General features: G+C 36.9%; 9 protein-coding genes across 9 annotated transcripts; 2 read left to right on the top strand and 7 right to left on the bottom strand.

The window, feature by feature from the left end:
• Positions 1-204: 204 nt before the first annotated feature.
• FDP41_010308 (uncharacterized protein) lies at positions 205-1050 on the bottom strand (the record flags this gene model as incomplete). Its single annotated transcript, XM_044700592.1, has 2 exons — positions 205-309; positions 415-1050. The coding sequence occupies 2 exons, from the start codon at positions 1048-1050 to the stop codon at positions 205-207; spliced, it is 741 nt and encodes a 246-aa protein (XP_044567956.1).
• A 78-nt stretch (positions 1051-1128) lies between these two features.
• Positions 1129-1683, bottom strand: FDP41_010307 (uncharacterized protein; the record flags this gene model as incomplete). The annotated part of the gene is made up of 1 exon (XM_044700591.1): positions 1129-1683. The coding sequence occupies one exon, from the start codon at positions 1681-1683 to the stop codon at positions 1129-1131; it is 555 nt and encodes a 184-aa protein (XP_044567955.1).
• Positions 1684-2857: 1174 nt separating this feature from the next.
• FDP41_010306 (uncharacterized protein) lies at positions 2858-3601 on the top strand (the record flags this gene model as incomplete). The annotated part of the gene is made up of 1 exon (XM_044700590.1): positions 2858-3601. The coding sequence occupies one exon, from the start codon at positions 2858-2860 to the stop codon at positions 3599-3601; it is 744 nt and encodes a 247-aa protein (XP_044567954.1).
• Positions 3602-4097: 496 nt separating this feature from the next.
• On the bottom strand, positions 4098-5546 carry FDP41_010305 (uncharacterized protein; the record flags this gene model as incomplete). The annotated part of the gene is made up of 1 exon (XM_044700589.1): positions 4098-5546. The coding sequence occupies one exon, from the start codon at positions 5544-5546 to the stop codon at positions 4098-4100; it is 1449 nt and encodes a 482-aa protein (XP_044567953.1).
• A 1861-nt stretch (positions 5547-7407) lies between these two features.
• FDP41_010304 (uncharacterized protein) lies at positions 7408-10215 on the top strand (the record flags this gene model as incomplete). Its single annotated transcript, XM_044700588.1, has 1 exon — positions 7408-10215. The coding sequence occupies one exon, from the start codon at positions 7408-7410 to the stop codon at positions 10213-10215; it is 2808 nt and encodes a 935-aa protein (XP_044567952.1).
• Positions 10216-10272: 57 nt separating this feature from the next.
• Positions 10273-11149, bottom strand: FDP41_010303 (uncharacterized protein; the record flags this gene model as incomplete). Its single annotated transcript, XM_044700587.1, has 3 exons — positions 10273-10602; positions 10666-10723; positions 10836-11149. The coding sequence occupies 3 exons, from the start codon at positions 11147-11149 to the stop codon at positions 10273-10275; spliced, it is 702 nt and encodes a 233-aa protein (XP_044567951.1).
• A 116-nt stretch (positions 11150-11265) lies between these two features.
• On the bottom strand, positions 11266-12414 carry FDP41_010302 (uncharacterized protein; the record flags this gene model as incomplete). Its single annotated transcript, XM_044700586.1, has 1 exon — positions 11266-12414. One exon carries the CDS (start codon positions 12412-12414, stop codon positions 11266-11268), a length of 1149 nt encoding a protein of 382 aa, XP_044567950.1.
• Positions 12415-12488: 74 nt separating this feature from the next.
• FDP41_010301 (uncharacterized protein) lies at positions 12489-13607 on the bottom strand (the record flags this gene model as incomplete). Its single annotated transcript, XM_044700585.1, has 1 exon — positions 12489-13607. One exon carries the CDS (start codon positions 13605-13607, stop codon positions 12489-12491), a length of 1119 nt encoding a protein of 372 aa, XP_044567949.1.
• A 499-nt stretch (positions 13608-14106) lies between these two features.
• FDP41_010300 (uncharacterized protein) lies at positions 14107-15201 on the bottom strand (the record flags this gene model as incomplete). Its single annotated transcript, XM_044700584.1, has 1 exon — positions 14107-15201. One exon carries the CDS (start codon positions 15199-15201, stop codon positions 14107-14109), a length of 1095 nt encoding a protein of 364 aa, XP_044567948.1.
• Between the last annotated feature and the right edge of the window lie 42 nt (positions 15202-15243).

Below are 15243 nucleotides of genomic sequence, written 5' to 3'. Positions count from 1 at the left end.
TTCTATTTATTATCAGACACCTTTATTGTAAAAATTAATAATGAGATTGTTAACGACAGAGACACCAGCTTTTTGTAAAATTGTGATTTCTCAAAGATCAATACATTAGTTTTGTAAATTTTTGATGCATTTATTTTTGATCGAGATCGAATTTCTACGACCTTCTTTTGATTGGATATTCAGAGTTTCATCTTTCGAAAGATGTTAAAGCACATCCTTGTTGTGTTGATCTTCCTCAGTTTGCGGAATGAGTTCTGTTTTAATGAGGATGTTCAGAGAGAGTTCTTTAGCTGCGTGACAAAAACAAGTCTAATGCGAAGCAGATAACGATTGCATTCCACACATATTGCGACAGAATGGATTGGTCAAATTAACAATTAATGTTGAAAATGATAATTTGAAATTTCCACTTACATAGAGTAATATAGTAAGAACCCATCCTATGTACAGTACAGTGTTAAATAACGGATTCGACAGCATTGGAAGTGGAGATTCGAAGCTTCTTCCATATTCAGCCCACACAAAGAACACCATATGCAACATGAAAAAGAATATGTCTACATTTGTGGCATAATAAATCACATTCAATCGTCTCATATTTTCTGTATTTGTTTTGCTGTAGTATTGATAACATAAAGTGAATGACATGATAATAATGAGACCCTTCACAAATATCAAATCCAATATCGAGCCAACAAGAGGATAATTCGAAAGTACGAATGATTGAGCCCGATTCACTTCCATCAAATCACTCCATCGAGAATTTTCTGCATCAATGCTATCCGAAAATACAATCTTACAAAGATGAATGATTGCCAACAAGAGAAAGGCATACGAAAACTTTCTCATTTTGGCCAACCAGAATTCAATCTTTGCATCATAGACTTTTGTTAATTGAAAAAAGTATGCAGATTTTGAAAGTTTCATCTCCGAGCCATCTTCTTCATCTAGTTGTGGCTCAGGAATATTTTCGGGAGGTTGAGTGTTTTTTGTCGATGTGAAAAATTCGCGTAAATCAGCAATAAAGTGCTTAAGTGTTTGTTGAGGCATTTTTTGTTGTTCGAAGAGATCAAGAATCCGAATTTAGAAACAAAATTGAAAAGGTGTTCATTGTAAAGCTCCATCTATTTACAAGTCGTCATTGTTGCTCATGATGGCAATGAATTCGTTTTCGTTAATTTCGCCATCTCTATCGAGATCAAACTCATCAATCATTGCTTGTAATTCTTCTTCACTCATGCTTTCTCCAATTTCTCTTGCAATTTTCTTTAAATTTTTCAAACTAATTTTACCATTTCCGTCTTCGTCAAACAGTTTAAAAGCTTTCTTAATTTCATCTAATGGATCTCGTTCTAAAATCTTTTCTGTCATCACCTGCAGAAATGCATCGGATCTGATCATCATTGGATGAGAATCATCAAGTGGTCTTTCATCCAGATTTTCCCTCATTAACCTCAGTACTTCTTCTTTTTTAATATCAAAACCGAGAGCTCGCATGGCAACTTTAAATTCATGTGCGTCCAAATATCCATCTTTATCTGTATCAAATAATTCAAAAGCTTCTTTAATTTCTTGTTTTTGCTCATCGCTCAATTTCATTCTCTTTCCGATACTGCTTTTTGAGGGCAGCGATGTTGTTGGAGAGGCTTTTCTCAAATAATCTGTTTTTCTCAGAGAACTCATCTTGAATGAAAGTGTGGTTATTTTGTTTTTCGTTTTGGTGTATTGAAAATTTAGAGAAATTTGATTCCGAAGTTTTCTGAAACGGAGGATGTTATACAATATGCTGTTGGGGTGATTTGTCTATTTTTTATTTTGATAAATTGAAAGTGTACAAAAATTGGCGGGAATGCAAAGAAGATCCACAAGAAGGATCACACAACTCAACTTTTCCAATTATTGGATTCACTTGGATTAGAAACCTTTGGCTGAGAAGGAGTATACAAGCAACTATGATGAATAGGTGTCAATACTCCCACTGTATGCCTCACAGGAGAGGTTTTAGAAAAAGAGTAACAAAACGGTTTTCATCACCAATAGAGAAATTGGAAGAATTCGGTAACAAGAGACTCCTTTGAATATCGTATAATAGACAACTAATGCTCTCCTTATTTCGTGAAGGTTCCATAACATTCACATTTTCATTGCATTCGTCTCTCGAGCACATCAACATTGTATTCCAAATGATCGCAAGTGTTAAAAAGAACCACCTCAAATACAATTAATTCCAAAAAGTTGTCGTCCTCCATCATTCTACAAGTGTCTCTACCCATCATCATCATGTTGTTAAAAGATCATCACCCATAATGAATCCGACGATGTACTACAAATGACCCTCAGCATACACACCCACACGCATAGGCATGATCCATTTGTATTCCAATCTTGGCACATCGAGTTCAGAAATACAAACAACTTGAAACAACAACTTGAGTGTATGGAGGTTCTCCGAAAGAAAGGAAAAAAAAGACTCGACCTTGTACTCTGAGTGTGTGGTTGCTGGCTGCCTCACCACCAACTTTTGAATCGTGCATGAATTGTGTTGGACAACTGCCAGAAACCACGAGAGGAAGAACATCATAAACATACCTTCCTCACATCTCTCCTTCAAAACCAAAAAGCTACTACTACGATCATTAGTTGAACACCTCTCTTCCTTAATTGTTTTTCTCTCTCCTTTCAATAGTTGTTGTATAAACCCTTTATAAACAACAACTCCATCATACATATTTTACTAATATTCATTCCATCCTCTCTCCCCAACTCCATCCATTCAATACAAACCGAAAGACCCCATCTTGGAACACAACCCGATCATCACCAAAACCCATACAACCAACCAACAACGCGATAAAAAATGTGTCCTCTTGCCTCTTCTCCTGGGAGTTCCGTCATTGGCTCCTCTTCCTCTAATCGTATCTCATCCTCAACGAGTCGACCTCAATCAGCTTCATCGGTGAGGTCTTCCTCCTCCATGTCTCACTACAATCATCAGAGAAATAATACGAGTCATCAGAGCTCTGCTCAGTTGAGTCTGAGCAGCGTGCTCCCTGGTGGATCGATCATCAATGGAATACCAAAGGCTAATTTCAGCGCAGGGCGAAAAACTATCCTTAATGCCACTCCAGAGAAGGACAAGCCCCGGAAACGACCAAATGTGAGCAATGAATCATCGAAAGAGATTGTCAATGAGGTGAGAAGGAAAGCAAGATGTGGTACTCACTGCAACGAGGAAAGTAAGACTCCTCCCCCTAGGCTCATGCGAAAGAGACCCCAATCTGCAAGTGTGTACCAACCAAGAAATATTATAACTGACCCTCCAGACACAACTGGGGTTCATAGAAGAAGGTTAGTTACCCCTACCCGAGAAAGAACCTCCACAGAAAATGACCATAGTAGTGATTCGGCACATGAGGATCTAAACGTTAAGAGCATTCTCTCGTTTGATCCCTTAGCTCTTTCGAAAGAGGAGCAACAAAAGGTCTCTGATTTTGGAAAGGTTGGAAAAAAGCAAAGCTCAATGGCATTAAGGTCCTCCTTTGAGCAATCCTCTCTGGTGAATGTGAAGGTAGGTATTGAATCTGTTCATTGCTCTTCATGATTTACAATAACCATCTTTGAATCATTTCAACTTTGTATTCATGTTGATTTCGCGTTCATACATTCTGTCATTTCGCATCAATCTTACATTATGTCACCGTCATGAATGTTGCATCTTCATCATACAATATTCACAACATTTCAAATTCTCCATACAACAACATATACAGGCCGAACTGTCTAAAGATCTTCTTCCAACAACTACGTACTGGAAGGTCCTCAATGACAATCATATAGAGCTCAAACCTCGAGTACGTCCTAAAACAGTAAGAGCACGCTTGGATACCGTGGCAGGCTTGCTGAAGTGGGAATAGAGAGTCTAGAGAGCGACACCAGAAGCAACACGTGTTTGAGTAAGAGTTTTTGTTTTATAAATTAGAGCATGTTGTTGTTATGTACATAGTTCTAGTGTACGGTGGAAGGAGGTCTAGGGAGTGGTTGGAAAACTTTAAACGTTAGGTTTGAAGAATCATTAGGTAAACTTGCTGTAAACAAGCTTACAAGAACTCAAGATCGTCATCGAACAACAATGGTGATTTTGGAGCTCTGTTGAAAGTAGAGAAATCAAACATGTCATTGTTGCAAGCTTCTGCACAAAAATCGTCATTTAGGGCATTGAATGGATTCTCTTCTTGTGGTTTGCTTGTCTTCGACTGTTCAAGAAATTCCTTAATGATTCTTGTTTGAGCCAAAATATCTTCCATCGAGTAATTTCTTTCAGTTTCAAAGTTGCTGTATGGTGCACCAAGGAATCGTTCAATCTCCAAGCATTCTTCTTCGTTGAAGTTGAGATTGAAGTCACGGTTGTCGACAACAGTGTATTGGATTTGCTTTTCCATCTTTGCCATCATTAGTTGTTGAGGCATTGCTTGTGGTTGCACAAAGATTTGTTGTTGCGACAACTGTTGTGGTTGTTGTGGAGCAACAATATCTTCATCACAGGCAAGATCAACACTGTTTGTAATAAAAACTGGAGCAGTGCTGGACGAAGATCTCTTCGATGGGCACTTTTGAGCTTGCAACCATTCAACTTGTTGTTTGGAGAGCTGGCTGAGTGGATGATAATAAGAGGTTTGTTGTTGTTGTTGTTGTTGCACATTGGGCATTGGTGGAACTACAGCCTCTTCTTCATCAGACTCTTCCTTTGGAACGTATTCGTCATCTTCGTTTGTTGTACTGTCATCTTCTACATCGTCACTAAGCATCTTGGAATAGTTGATTCGTTGACCTCGAGTAGCTCTTGGTAACATGGCAATATCTTCGTTGGCTGAGACTTCATCTTCCTCTTCTGAAGAGGAGGAATCATCTTCGTCATCCTCAACAATAAAAGTCTTTCTCTTCTTGGTTGAGGTTTCAGATGGGCATTCTCTCTTTGGAGCAGACTTTCTCTTCTTTGAGTTTGTATCCTTTTGGACTCTTCTTCCTTCACCAAGGTAAATCTTTGGGAAGGCATCGTCTGGAATTTCGACAATCTCAGAAAAGTTCGTGTCTCTGATACTTTCTGGGCCATTGGTCTTTCTTGCATTCTTGTAAAATGTGTAGAGATCCTTCTTAATATTTGGCTTCAACTTGGCAAAGGTGTCAATGAGACAGCAACTCTTCTTCAGTGAGGCCCATCGATTCGAGAGTTGGTTGTCCGTTCTGGTGTCCTTATAGTACTTTTTGCTCATTTGAATCCAAGAGCCATCAAAGTGATGATAGACGGAGAGGAGTTCGATATCTTCGTTCTTGGACCATGTGGACTCCTTATCCTTAGCAAGGAGTACTCTCTTGTATCGTTGGAAAAGCTGATTGGTCTTGAATCGACCGTTGAAATATTCTCTAGAGATATCCTTCCAATTATTGCCATACTTCTTGTATCCTTCGATTAACTTTTGATCATCTTCTGCAGTGAAGAGTGAGCTGCCATTGGAGTTCTTTCTACTGGATGCCTTCTTTTCTACCATTTGTAATGAATTTGATGATGAATGTTGGGTGGAGGTGGTGATTATGAATTCAGATGAGGTTGAGAATGGATCCTTAAATTACAAGGCTATGGATGTGTTGTTTGGGATATTGATGATTAATGAAATTGTACAATGATGAGTAAGTACAATAGGAATGTGGGAATGAAACAACAAAGGCTTTGTTGATGATATAATTCTCGCTTCTTGTGGGAAGAACACTCAGGTGAGAGTCTCGGAATAAAGAGGCTTGGTGAGAGTCGGGAGTGAGAAGCAGCAGCAGCAGGAGGGATAGAGACTATCAACAGCACTGTTGGCGAGTTTGTTGGTTGTGTTGGTTTTTTTTGTGTTTATTTGGGATTTGGATGATGCTGAAGCGAGAGAGCCACCTGCACACGTTGAGAGTGTACTTTAAACGCAGACAAGGCTTCGAACACTCTTACATGAAAAGAGCGATTATGCGATTTTTGTGGTTGACATTTGTCGAATCCAAAAGAGTCTTTACTCATGCTACTCTTGGAGTAGAATACCAGAAAGGGCAAACATGAGTGACACAAGAGGTAAGAAGAAGATGGAGGGACTTGAACGATGAGATTCGCTTGTTTTTGATGCTGATCATCATGAGTGAATTCATGAACCAATCATTCTCAAACTCGCCCAATGCAAGATTCTTCCTCCGAAGATGAAAAATTTTTTCATAACAAGGTTTAATCTCCCAAAACGAATCATGATGTTTGATGAGCATGATTACAAATAGAAATGGTGAGGTTCTGTTTGGAGAGGAATCTTAACATATTCATTGAACTCCATGAAATATTTGCGATTGTCTTTTATGTGTCATTGAAAACCAAAGCAAGACATTGAAAATCAGAATGGGAAAGTGATACTTCAAAGTGTGAATGTTTGATGTCTAATGAAATGAAAGAAGGAAATATCAGTGTTGTGTTCAGAGATGCGTCAAATCCATACGTAGACGTGTGCTACTTCTCAACTCCTTTATCTCTTTGGAGAGGATGATGTCAATTCCAATATTGTTGCATCCATTGTCATCAACTTGGGTTGTTTCAACCATAACACTCGTCCAACCACTTGTCATTGAACGTAGGTTGAGTTCTATGAGTCGAAGATGTTTTGAATGTTAGTCTCAATTAATCAAATTCAAGAACTCTTGTGATGACTCTATTTGGGCCTCACACACTATTTTACCGTTCTTTGTGATTCATATAACCCACTATTTGAACTTGAAATTGATTGAAAATGGAAATCACCAAAATGTCGTTTAAAATATCCATTTGAGTAATGAATTTGACTATTCTGCAAAAGACGTCATTTCAACAAAGATGCAAAGAGTACGAACTTCTCAGCAGTACAAGTAGTGAACAAGACTCTACCTTCCATCATATTGAACGTTGTATAAATATTTCGTTCAAGCCTCAGAGTTCAAGCCTTTGAACCTGTGATTTTGTGATTTGGCACCAGTTACTGTCTGAGTGGAGTCATTAAGGAAAAACCATGTCCTCATGCATGGACAGATTTGAAATCAAATTCAATCATGAAGTCAGTTCTTTCATGATGACGACTCGCAGAATTCCCATCATCATCATCCTCTTTCTTAAGAATAAAAATAAAAAAAATAACAAGAGAAGAGCCTTTGCCGTCATCATTAAATTTCATCCTCAAGATCGGAGGTGGATCAACAATATCATTCCAAGATCTTGGTTTCACCCATTGTTGTTGTTGTTGTTGATATTTATTTTGATTGAATTATCATCCGAGTATTTGGTTCATCATCACGCGAGATTATGATGAAAAAGATCAAAAATAGTTATACTAGAATCATTAACAAATCTCAAGAGAATCAAACATGATATCATCCTCCTCGAGTTCACCCACCAACATTATTCACAACGATGACATGATCGCAGTAGAATCAATATTCAAAGAAGGCCATTGTGAAAATATTCTCTCTATTGGTCATGAAATTCACCTCATTGATTCCATCGAAAAATATAATGAATTATTGAGAGATGTCATTCAGGATTTGTTAGATCAATCTCAAAGTTTACCTGAAAATGATTCAAAGAAAATTTATTCACAAACTCGTCTCTTCAATACCAATACTCCTTGTGTTGGATTAGATTGTGAAGGATCTCCTGATTTGGAAAAGCAAAGTGGCACTCTCTGTATTATTCAACTGTCACTTGTCAATAGAAAAGCTACCTTGCTAAACAAGAAGGAGAAAATTGATATTTACATTATTGATGTTTTTAAAATTGGTGGAAAAACTCTTGCAAAGACAAACTTACGTGATCTATTGGAATCTACTAAAGTATTGAAAATTATCCATGATGGAAGAAGAGATGAAGATGTTCTCTTTTATCAAATGAACGGCACACGTTTGAATTTCACATGGGATACTCAGGTAGCAGATATTTGCATCAAACAAAGTCAAATTCTTCACAATATTCCAAAAACACATAGCAGAAACCTTAGCATTATTGAATCTCATTACATTAGCCACTTTGTGAAATGGTTTTGTTACTTTGAGGCCATGACCAACAATTTCTATTCTGCTTCCTATATCACTATTCTTGAGTTTACTTTTGTCGAATTAGAAGAGTTTATCAAAAAGATATCTTCCAAGCACGCAGATATTTCATCAGATTTACTCAAACTATGTGCCAAGTCCTGGTCTAATGCCATTGTTCATGCAGCTCATTCTCTTAAATCTAAAGACAGAAAAGATGCTCACATGGCTGCAAAAGTGTGTCGAGATGTGATGAAGAAATTACACGAAACGACATTCTTTTCATCTGGAAAGGATAAACAATATTTCACCAGCAAGTTTAAGAACAAACTTGTGAAACTAACATTGGAACGTTTTAATGCTACACTTTCAAAAGCACAATATGAGATATTCATTCAAAACAATTACTTTGATCCTGAAACTTCAAGCAAAGAAAGTAACAACAATGCATCTATACTACCAATGAGTTCTCAATTGATTAGAGATTTGGTATCTCTGAACATGTTTGAAAGGACAGGTTACTTGAACATTATCTTCATTTCTAATTTATATTATTTTGGAATTATCAACACCTCTACATTATTTGACAAGATTATTTCTGTCATGGTTTCTCAAATCCAACAACGAGAAAATCAAACAAGCGCAGATCGATTTTATTCACTCATTCGACTCAATTATGTTGAATTGTTTTTAGAAATTCTTTCAGGAACTATGAATCAGTATTTGCAAAACAAAGAATTGACTTGTCACGAAATTAACACAAATTGGGAGAATCTCTGCAAAAACATCAAACAGCTCGAGAAAAACGTTTCGAAAGAAGTAACCTCTCCAAAGAGCCCATATTTGCAAGCTGCCAAAGGTGTTGAATATATTGAGCCAACAACAACAACCGAGTACAGTAGCGACAAGTCCAATAATTATTTACCTCTCGATATTGTTTTCAACACAAGATGGTGCATCGTATCTGGATATCCCAACACATCGTCTCAAAATCAAATATCATCAACGACAGGAAGAAATTCTATTATGTCAAATTCTATTATTTCAGAAGGAAGTGACACGTCCACTAATGCTACCGCTACTGGTACAACTAGTACTATTGATGACAAGACAAGCAGCAATACAGGAGTTCCACCTTCGACAAAGAACTCAGGTGGCTATCCTTCCGCTTTAACGGATCAATTTGTGATGACATCTCATTATCCAGTTTCTAATTTTTTCAAAATTAAGGGACTTGTGAGATTGCTGCATGATTTTTCAATGATTGATTATTCATCTAAATATGAAATTCAGAAAAACGTTGTTGAACAAGAATTGTATTGGAAGACTCGACCATTGAGCCAAGATCAAATTGAATGTGCCTCAATGGATGTGAAACATTTGTTATTCCTCTATGAAACACAACGATTATTTGTTTTTAATAAGAAATTCAAACCCTCCAAGGATTCTTCATCCTTGTCAACAACGATTGTGAGAAGAAGTCATCTCTATGATCGATGCTTAAGAGATTTTGAATTTCCACACATTCCTGAATTTATAAAAGAGTATTTGATGGAACATGGAAAAATGGATGACGGATATTACTATGTCGATGTGCCGCTAGATTCATTCTTCAAGAGCAAATCAGAAAATAATGCTCATAAGGAACAACACATGAGACTATTCTTCTTCCCTCTAAAGATTGATCGAGAATGTAATTTTGAATATGAAGACAGAGATCAACTTTGTAAACTTGTGTCATTAAGTTCTGAAGAATCAGAACATTTCGTCTCGAAATATTATTTGGGAAAAATAATTGGAACCAAAGGCAGAAATATTGCTGAATTAATTATGCAATTTCCAACTGTTTCAATGGGAGCAGGTGATGGTGCTTTTATCCTTATAGGCCAATACAAGGAAGTAGTGGAAGTGAGTGAATTGCTGTTACGAGAGAAAATTATTGAGTTACCATCGTCACAGGCAGGAAAACTTGCTAATAATGCTGGATTAGGTCGTATTAGAAACAATTCTGGATGCGAGCAAGTGAAATTGATTAATGGAGAGAAGGGAGATCCAAAACAAAAAATCTTCTTGATTGGAACACGAAGTGCCCTAGCAAAAGCAGAGAACCTGATTCGAAAAGCAACTGAAAGCATGAAAAAGTAAAAGGATTCAATTTTAAACTAGAGTTCAAAAATTTGGGAAAGGACTCGCTAACACTCTTTAATCTTCCAAATTTTTAACCCACGAAGTCTCAATTTTGTCTGCATTTGAAAGCCAGTAGTTTTCCATTCCTTCTTCGACGTATCCTTTCTTTTGATTTACCTCGATGACGTTTTCAATAACCTCTTTGAACTTTTTTGAGGTATTCAAATATCCCTCTGACAACAAGCTCTCAAACTCTGATATTGATGCTTTAAAATTAGGATCCAAAAACATCTTTCGTTTAGCAAAACCTTGTTCATCAACATCAATATCCTGAACCAAAAACTGGGTCAGATATTTTTGATTCTTTTCGCTTAACATTTTATAAATATCATATGAAAATATGTCCTACAATATTGAATGCGAGTGAATGAATGGATTTTCATCTTTGAATTGTTTCGTGTTATTTACCTCCAAGTTGATCTTATTCAAAACAGAATTTTTGTAAAATAATCTCGCCACCTGATTGCTGTTTTCATTAAATCAATAATTTATGAAAATTCAAAAAGTTGTTTTTGCAAAATTCCAAATTGGAAGGATCTCAAAATGAATGATTGAATTATTATTTCAAACAAACATACGCATAACCAGATTTTGATCCTTTCTTTCCCGAAGATGTTTCTTGCTTTTTTACAATAATTTCTTCTGTTTCATCCTCTAATTTTGTTTTTTTAATTTGTCGTGTGCTTCTCCTTCGAGATGGAGTGGAATCATGATCACTGGAAATAATTATTGCCTCATCTTGATCCATGATCATGTAATTTTCTGAATAATTTTTCTCCATGTGTTTTATTTCATCATCATGGTGATTGTCATTAGTTTCTTCATCATCACTCCGAGTTGCTTCGTTCTTCCGTTTGGATCTGGAAGTGGCTTGGGTTCTCCTTCTCGTCATTTTTTTCTATAATTTATTGGAATCAACAATTTTAGAAAAGATCCTTTTCATTAGAAGATAATTGAAAAAATCAAATAATTTATAATCAATAATCAAATTTATCTAAATTAAAACAATTACAAGTCAGAGACGAGTTCAATCTTTCTATTACTCATAAAATCAATTCGATGTCTTTGCATTTCTGCAGCTCCAATATGGAAGGAAAGTTTTGTTTGTGTTCTGTTGGTTGAGAATGGGCTCTCAAAAGCATTTTCTCCCATTTCATCCTCATCGCCATCATCTTCCCATTCCACACTCACTGCCGTATCGTTCAAAAGCTTTTTAATGGTTGCCCAACTGAATCTCACATCATGATGATCATATCCAAACACAGGATCGAGTGTCTTTTTCAAAAACTCTTTCGTGTACTTGTCAGAGGTGTAACCACTTCCCATTTTGAGTTTAGGATATTTCTTGGATTGAATGGAATCAATAATTTCATCTCGCTTAACTTTGGCAACAATGGAAGCTCCTCCTACAACTGGATATTTAGAATCTGCTTTCTTGTCAACCACGATTTTTTCAATTTCAGGAAATTTCTCTTGAAGTTTCGTTTGATACTTTGTTGGATCTCCCACTGTGTCAATATAGACCTCTTTCAAATATTTTCCTTTTTTGTTGAGAGCTTCATTGGCTGTTTTAATTAAATGAATGGCACAATCATGAGAAATGAGGTTGAGATTATACTTTTTCCGAGAAAGCATCTTGTGAGAGATTTCATCCGAATGAATGATACAAGTCATGTAGTGCACAATTTTAGCGTTTTGGCGAAGTAAATCAAAAATAGTGTTTCTTGTTTTTGCTGTGAGTTTTTTGGAATCATTCACTTTAAATGTCTTTCTCAGGAAATTATCAGTATTATATTTGGCTTTGCAAAACATGGAGGCATAAACAAGTGGTCCAATCACTGGTCCTCTTCCTGCTTCATCAATTCCCATAACGTAGGCATTGTCCTCATCATTATCACCCGAAGAGGATGATCGGTCATCTTCTCCGATATTTGCGATTTGAATAGTGTTGTTGTTGTTGTTGTTGTTAGAATCCAATGTTGCTGAAGATGAAAATTCTTGACTTTGTGAATCATCATTCTCCATCATCATTGTGGTGGATGCTTCTTCCTCTTCAGACATTTCCTCCTCAGCATACTCTCCATCATCGTAGCTCTCCTCATCATCGGCAATTATCTTCTTCTTTCTTGTCTGTTGTTGTTGAGAATTGTTTTTCATTTTTGCTTTTTTTTGAATGTTTTTGATTTTAAAAATTTCCAACGATCATGTGAAGCGGGTGAACAATTAATTATTTAATTTAAAATTTCTTTCCATGAGATGGAAGTTCTTACAATTGAAGGTTTTTGTTGTTTGTTGTGATTCTCTAGAGTCGTCGTGGTTGTCGTGGTTGTCGATGTCGTCGATGGAGAGGAATTGGTTTCCACCGAGGAAGGGTTTCCAATCACCACATGAATACAGTCTGTGTCGTTTGTGGTATTCATGATCATGAGAGAATGCATGACTGTGGAAGAGTGAGAGGTGGAGAAGGAGGAGGAAGAAGAAGAGGACTGATGATTCTTGGTATCTTCATTTCCTTGCAGTGTGTGACTTTTTATATTCATCGATGAGGAAGAGGAGAATTTTGGTGATTCAGATCTTTTTGGAAGTGATCCTTTTCTTATTTCCTTTAATTGCTCCACAAAGATATATTCCTTAATTTTTCCTCGTCGAGAAGTGTTGTTGTTATTGAATGAAGACTTTTCAGCCAAAAATTCAAAAGTTTGAGAGGAGAGGGATTGAGGGAGTGGTTGTGATGATGATTTTGATACAGATTTTGGAATCTGTGGATGATGGTTATCCATAAAATACAATTGACCACTGTTGGAGCCATAATTAACAAATTTGGAATGTTGTTTTTTGGCAATCTTGTTGGAGGAGGACATACATGAAGAAGATATAACGGAAGGAGGTGAAGAGGTCTTTTTGTAATTCCATCGGATGATTTGAGGTGAATGTTGGAAGGTGGTAAAATTTGGTGTTTTACATGGAGTGGAAGAAATGGGATTGGATGTCGAATTTTGTGAGTTTTCACTGATAGAACTTTTAAAGGGACTTGATGTTTGGCATGTAATGGTTTGAAACATGTTGTTGTTGGCATTGTTACTGTTTTGGCATTCTCGTGGCTGATCTTGACAAGTGACAGTAGAAGGTGAATAACTATTCGACGGTGATGATCCATTTTCTGGTACTCTTGTCGACACACATGAGGGATACACCACCACATTCTGTTGACAACCAACTTGACGATGATTAGGAAATTTTCCTTTCATATTGTTTGGAGAAGAATGAGCACTTGTCGTCACTTGTGGAATGAGTGGAAAATGGGAATACATATGATCAGTATTCGTTCGATTCATTCTTTCTGTGGGCATCAGATGAAGAAAGAGGTCAATCAACTCACGCACAACTGAATCGCACCAGGTGTAGTTTTGGCAAGATTGTTGTGTTTCTTTTTTTAATTTAAGATGAATTAATCCTGTTGTTGTCTGTTACTCTACAAGTATTCGTTGACGAGAGCGGAGTCGCTCTCAATACCTCAACGTCAATATCAGACTCTTTTAAATCGTTACGTTTACCAAGTTAGAATGGGTCAGACTCCCTCAGAGCTGTTTGGGTGACACAAATGTCCATGTCAAGCACAACAAATGCTCCGGCTTAAAACATTTCCTTGAGTAGAAAACTCCACAAAAGAAAATTCTTTTCTTTCCCTTGGAATGGAAATCATTACTTGTTGTGAGCAGCGTCATTCGATTTTATTTTCCGCCACATTCAGTCTTGATTTGTCGAATGCCAAAACTTTCTACGGAGTGTTGTGTATGAAAGGATGGTAGAGACAAAATAAGAAGGACAAAAGAAAAACTCTCTCTGAAACTACTCCTCCTCCACAACAAAGAAAGCCCAATCCACACGTGGTTTCAATGCAACATTCGGCTCCTCATCTCCTCTCATGGAGCACATATGACCAGCAAACATTTCAGTCTTGTATGTGACACCATTGTCATTCACAGTGATGGGTACATTGACAAAGCCACGAGGAACAAAATCCAAGTCCACAATTGGCCATTCGCTTGATTCAAATATTCTTCCCCAGCCATCATTCTTTGATTTTTCATCTCCATGCCAACGACCTTTATCGTCAAAGACGCAAAAGGCAGTGATCCAACCACTCAAATAGGTTGGACCTGATCCACCTCCTTTGGTATGTGCAATTCTGTTCCACCATTCTGTGTCTGGATTTCCCTTTGCAGAATTCACAAATTGATCCAAGATGGGAAATAACATGAGAGACCATTTAGTCATGTGTCCTTCTTTGAGATCAAATTCAAGCAATTTTTGAGCTTTTTCACGAAGTTTGATCCAATCTTCAACTGTTCCATGCAACGTCACACTTGGTAATCCGCACAATAACATAAATTTGAAATCAAAATAGCTTTTGGTTGTGGCCATCAACATGACAGCACCACACATTCGGTCGGTAGGAGTGGTAGTACTAAAATCAGGAATGATCCATTCTCGCACTGATGGATCTTTGATGTTCTTTGCAATTTCAAATGCCATTTCACGACTCATTTCGACATAGTTGGCAGACATGAGTGTACCTGATCCATACACTGTCAATTCTTTCTTTCCTTCGAAATTGACAAACTTATTTCGTAGGTCTTGCGAATGACCATTAACATAGTTTGAGAATTGTGTACAGATCGCGATCCAAACATCATCTGGTCTGATCTCTAATTGGTGATGTTGTGAGTAACACTGAAATGCTGTCATTACAAAAGAATTGTGTGATCCGACATTCAAATAAATATCCTTATCTTCAAGACTGGTTTGAATCAATTTGTAAGATTGCTTTCTTGTCTCATTTTGTTGCTGAGGAAGGATGGATGGAACAACAAACGGTTTAAAATTGGAATTTTTAAGATCAGAGGGAGCAACACTCGACGAAACAATGAAGGTGATGGTCATAATTTTTTGTTGGGAATTTCAATTTTCTGAAATTGCAATCGC

Source organism: Naegleria fowleri (assembly GCF_008403515.1).
Source record: "Naegleria fowleri strain ATCC 30894 chromosome Unknown tig6, whole genome shotgun sequence".
In the NCBI taxonomy this organism is placed as follows: domain Eukaryota; phylum Heterolobosea; class Eutetramitea; order Acrasida; family Naegleriidae; genus Naegleria; species Naegleria fowleri.
Note: the sequence above shows the minus strand (reverse complement) of the source record. Positions and strands in the feature narration are given on the sequence as shown.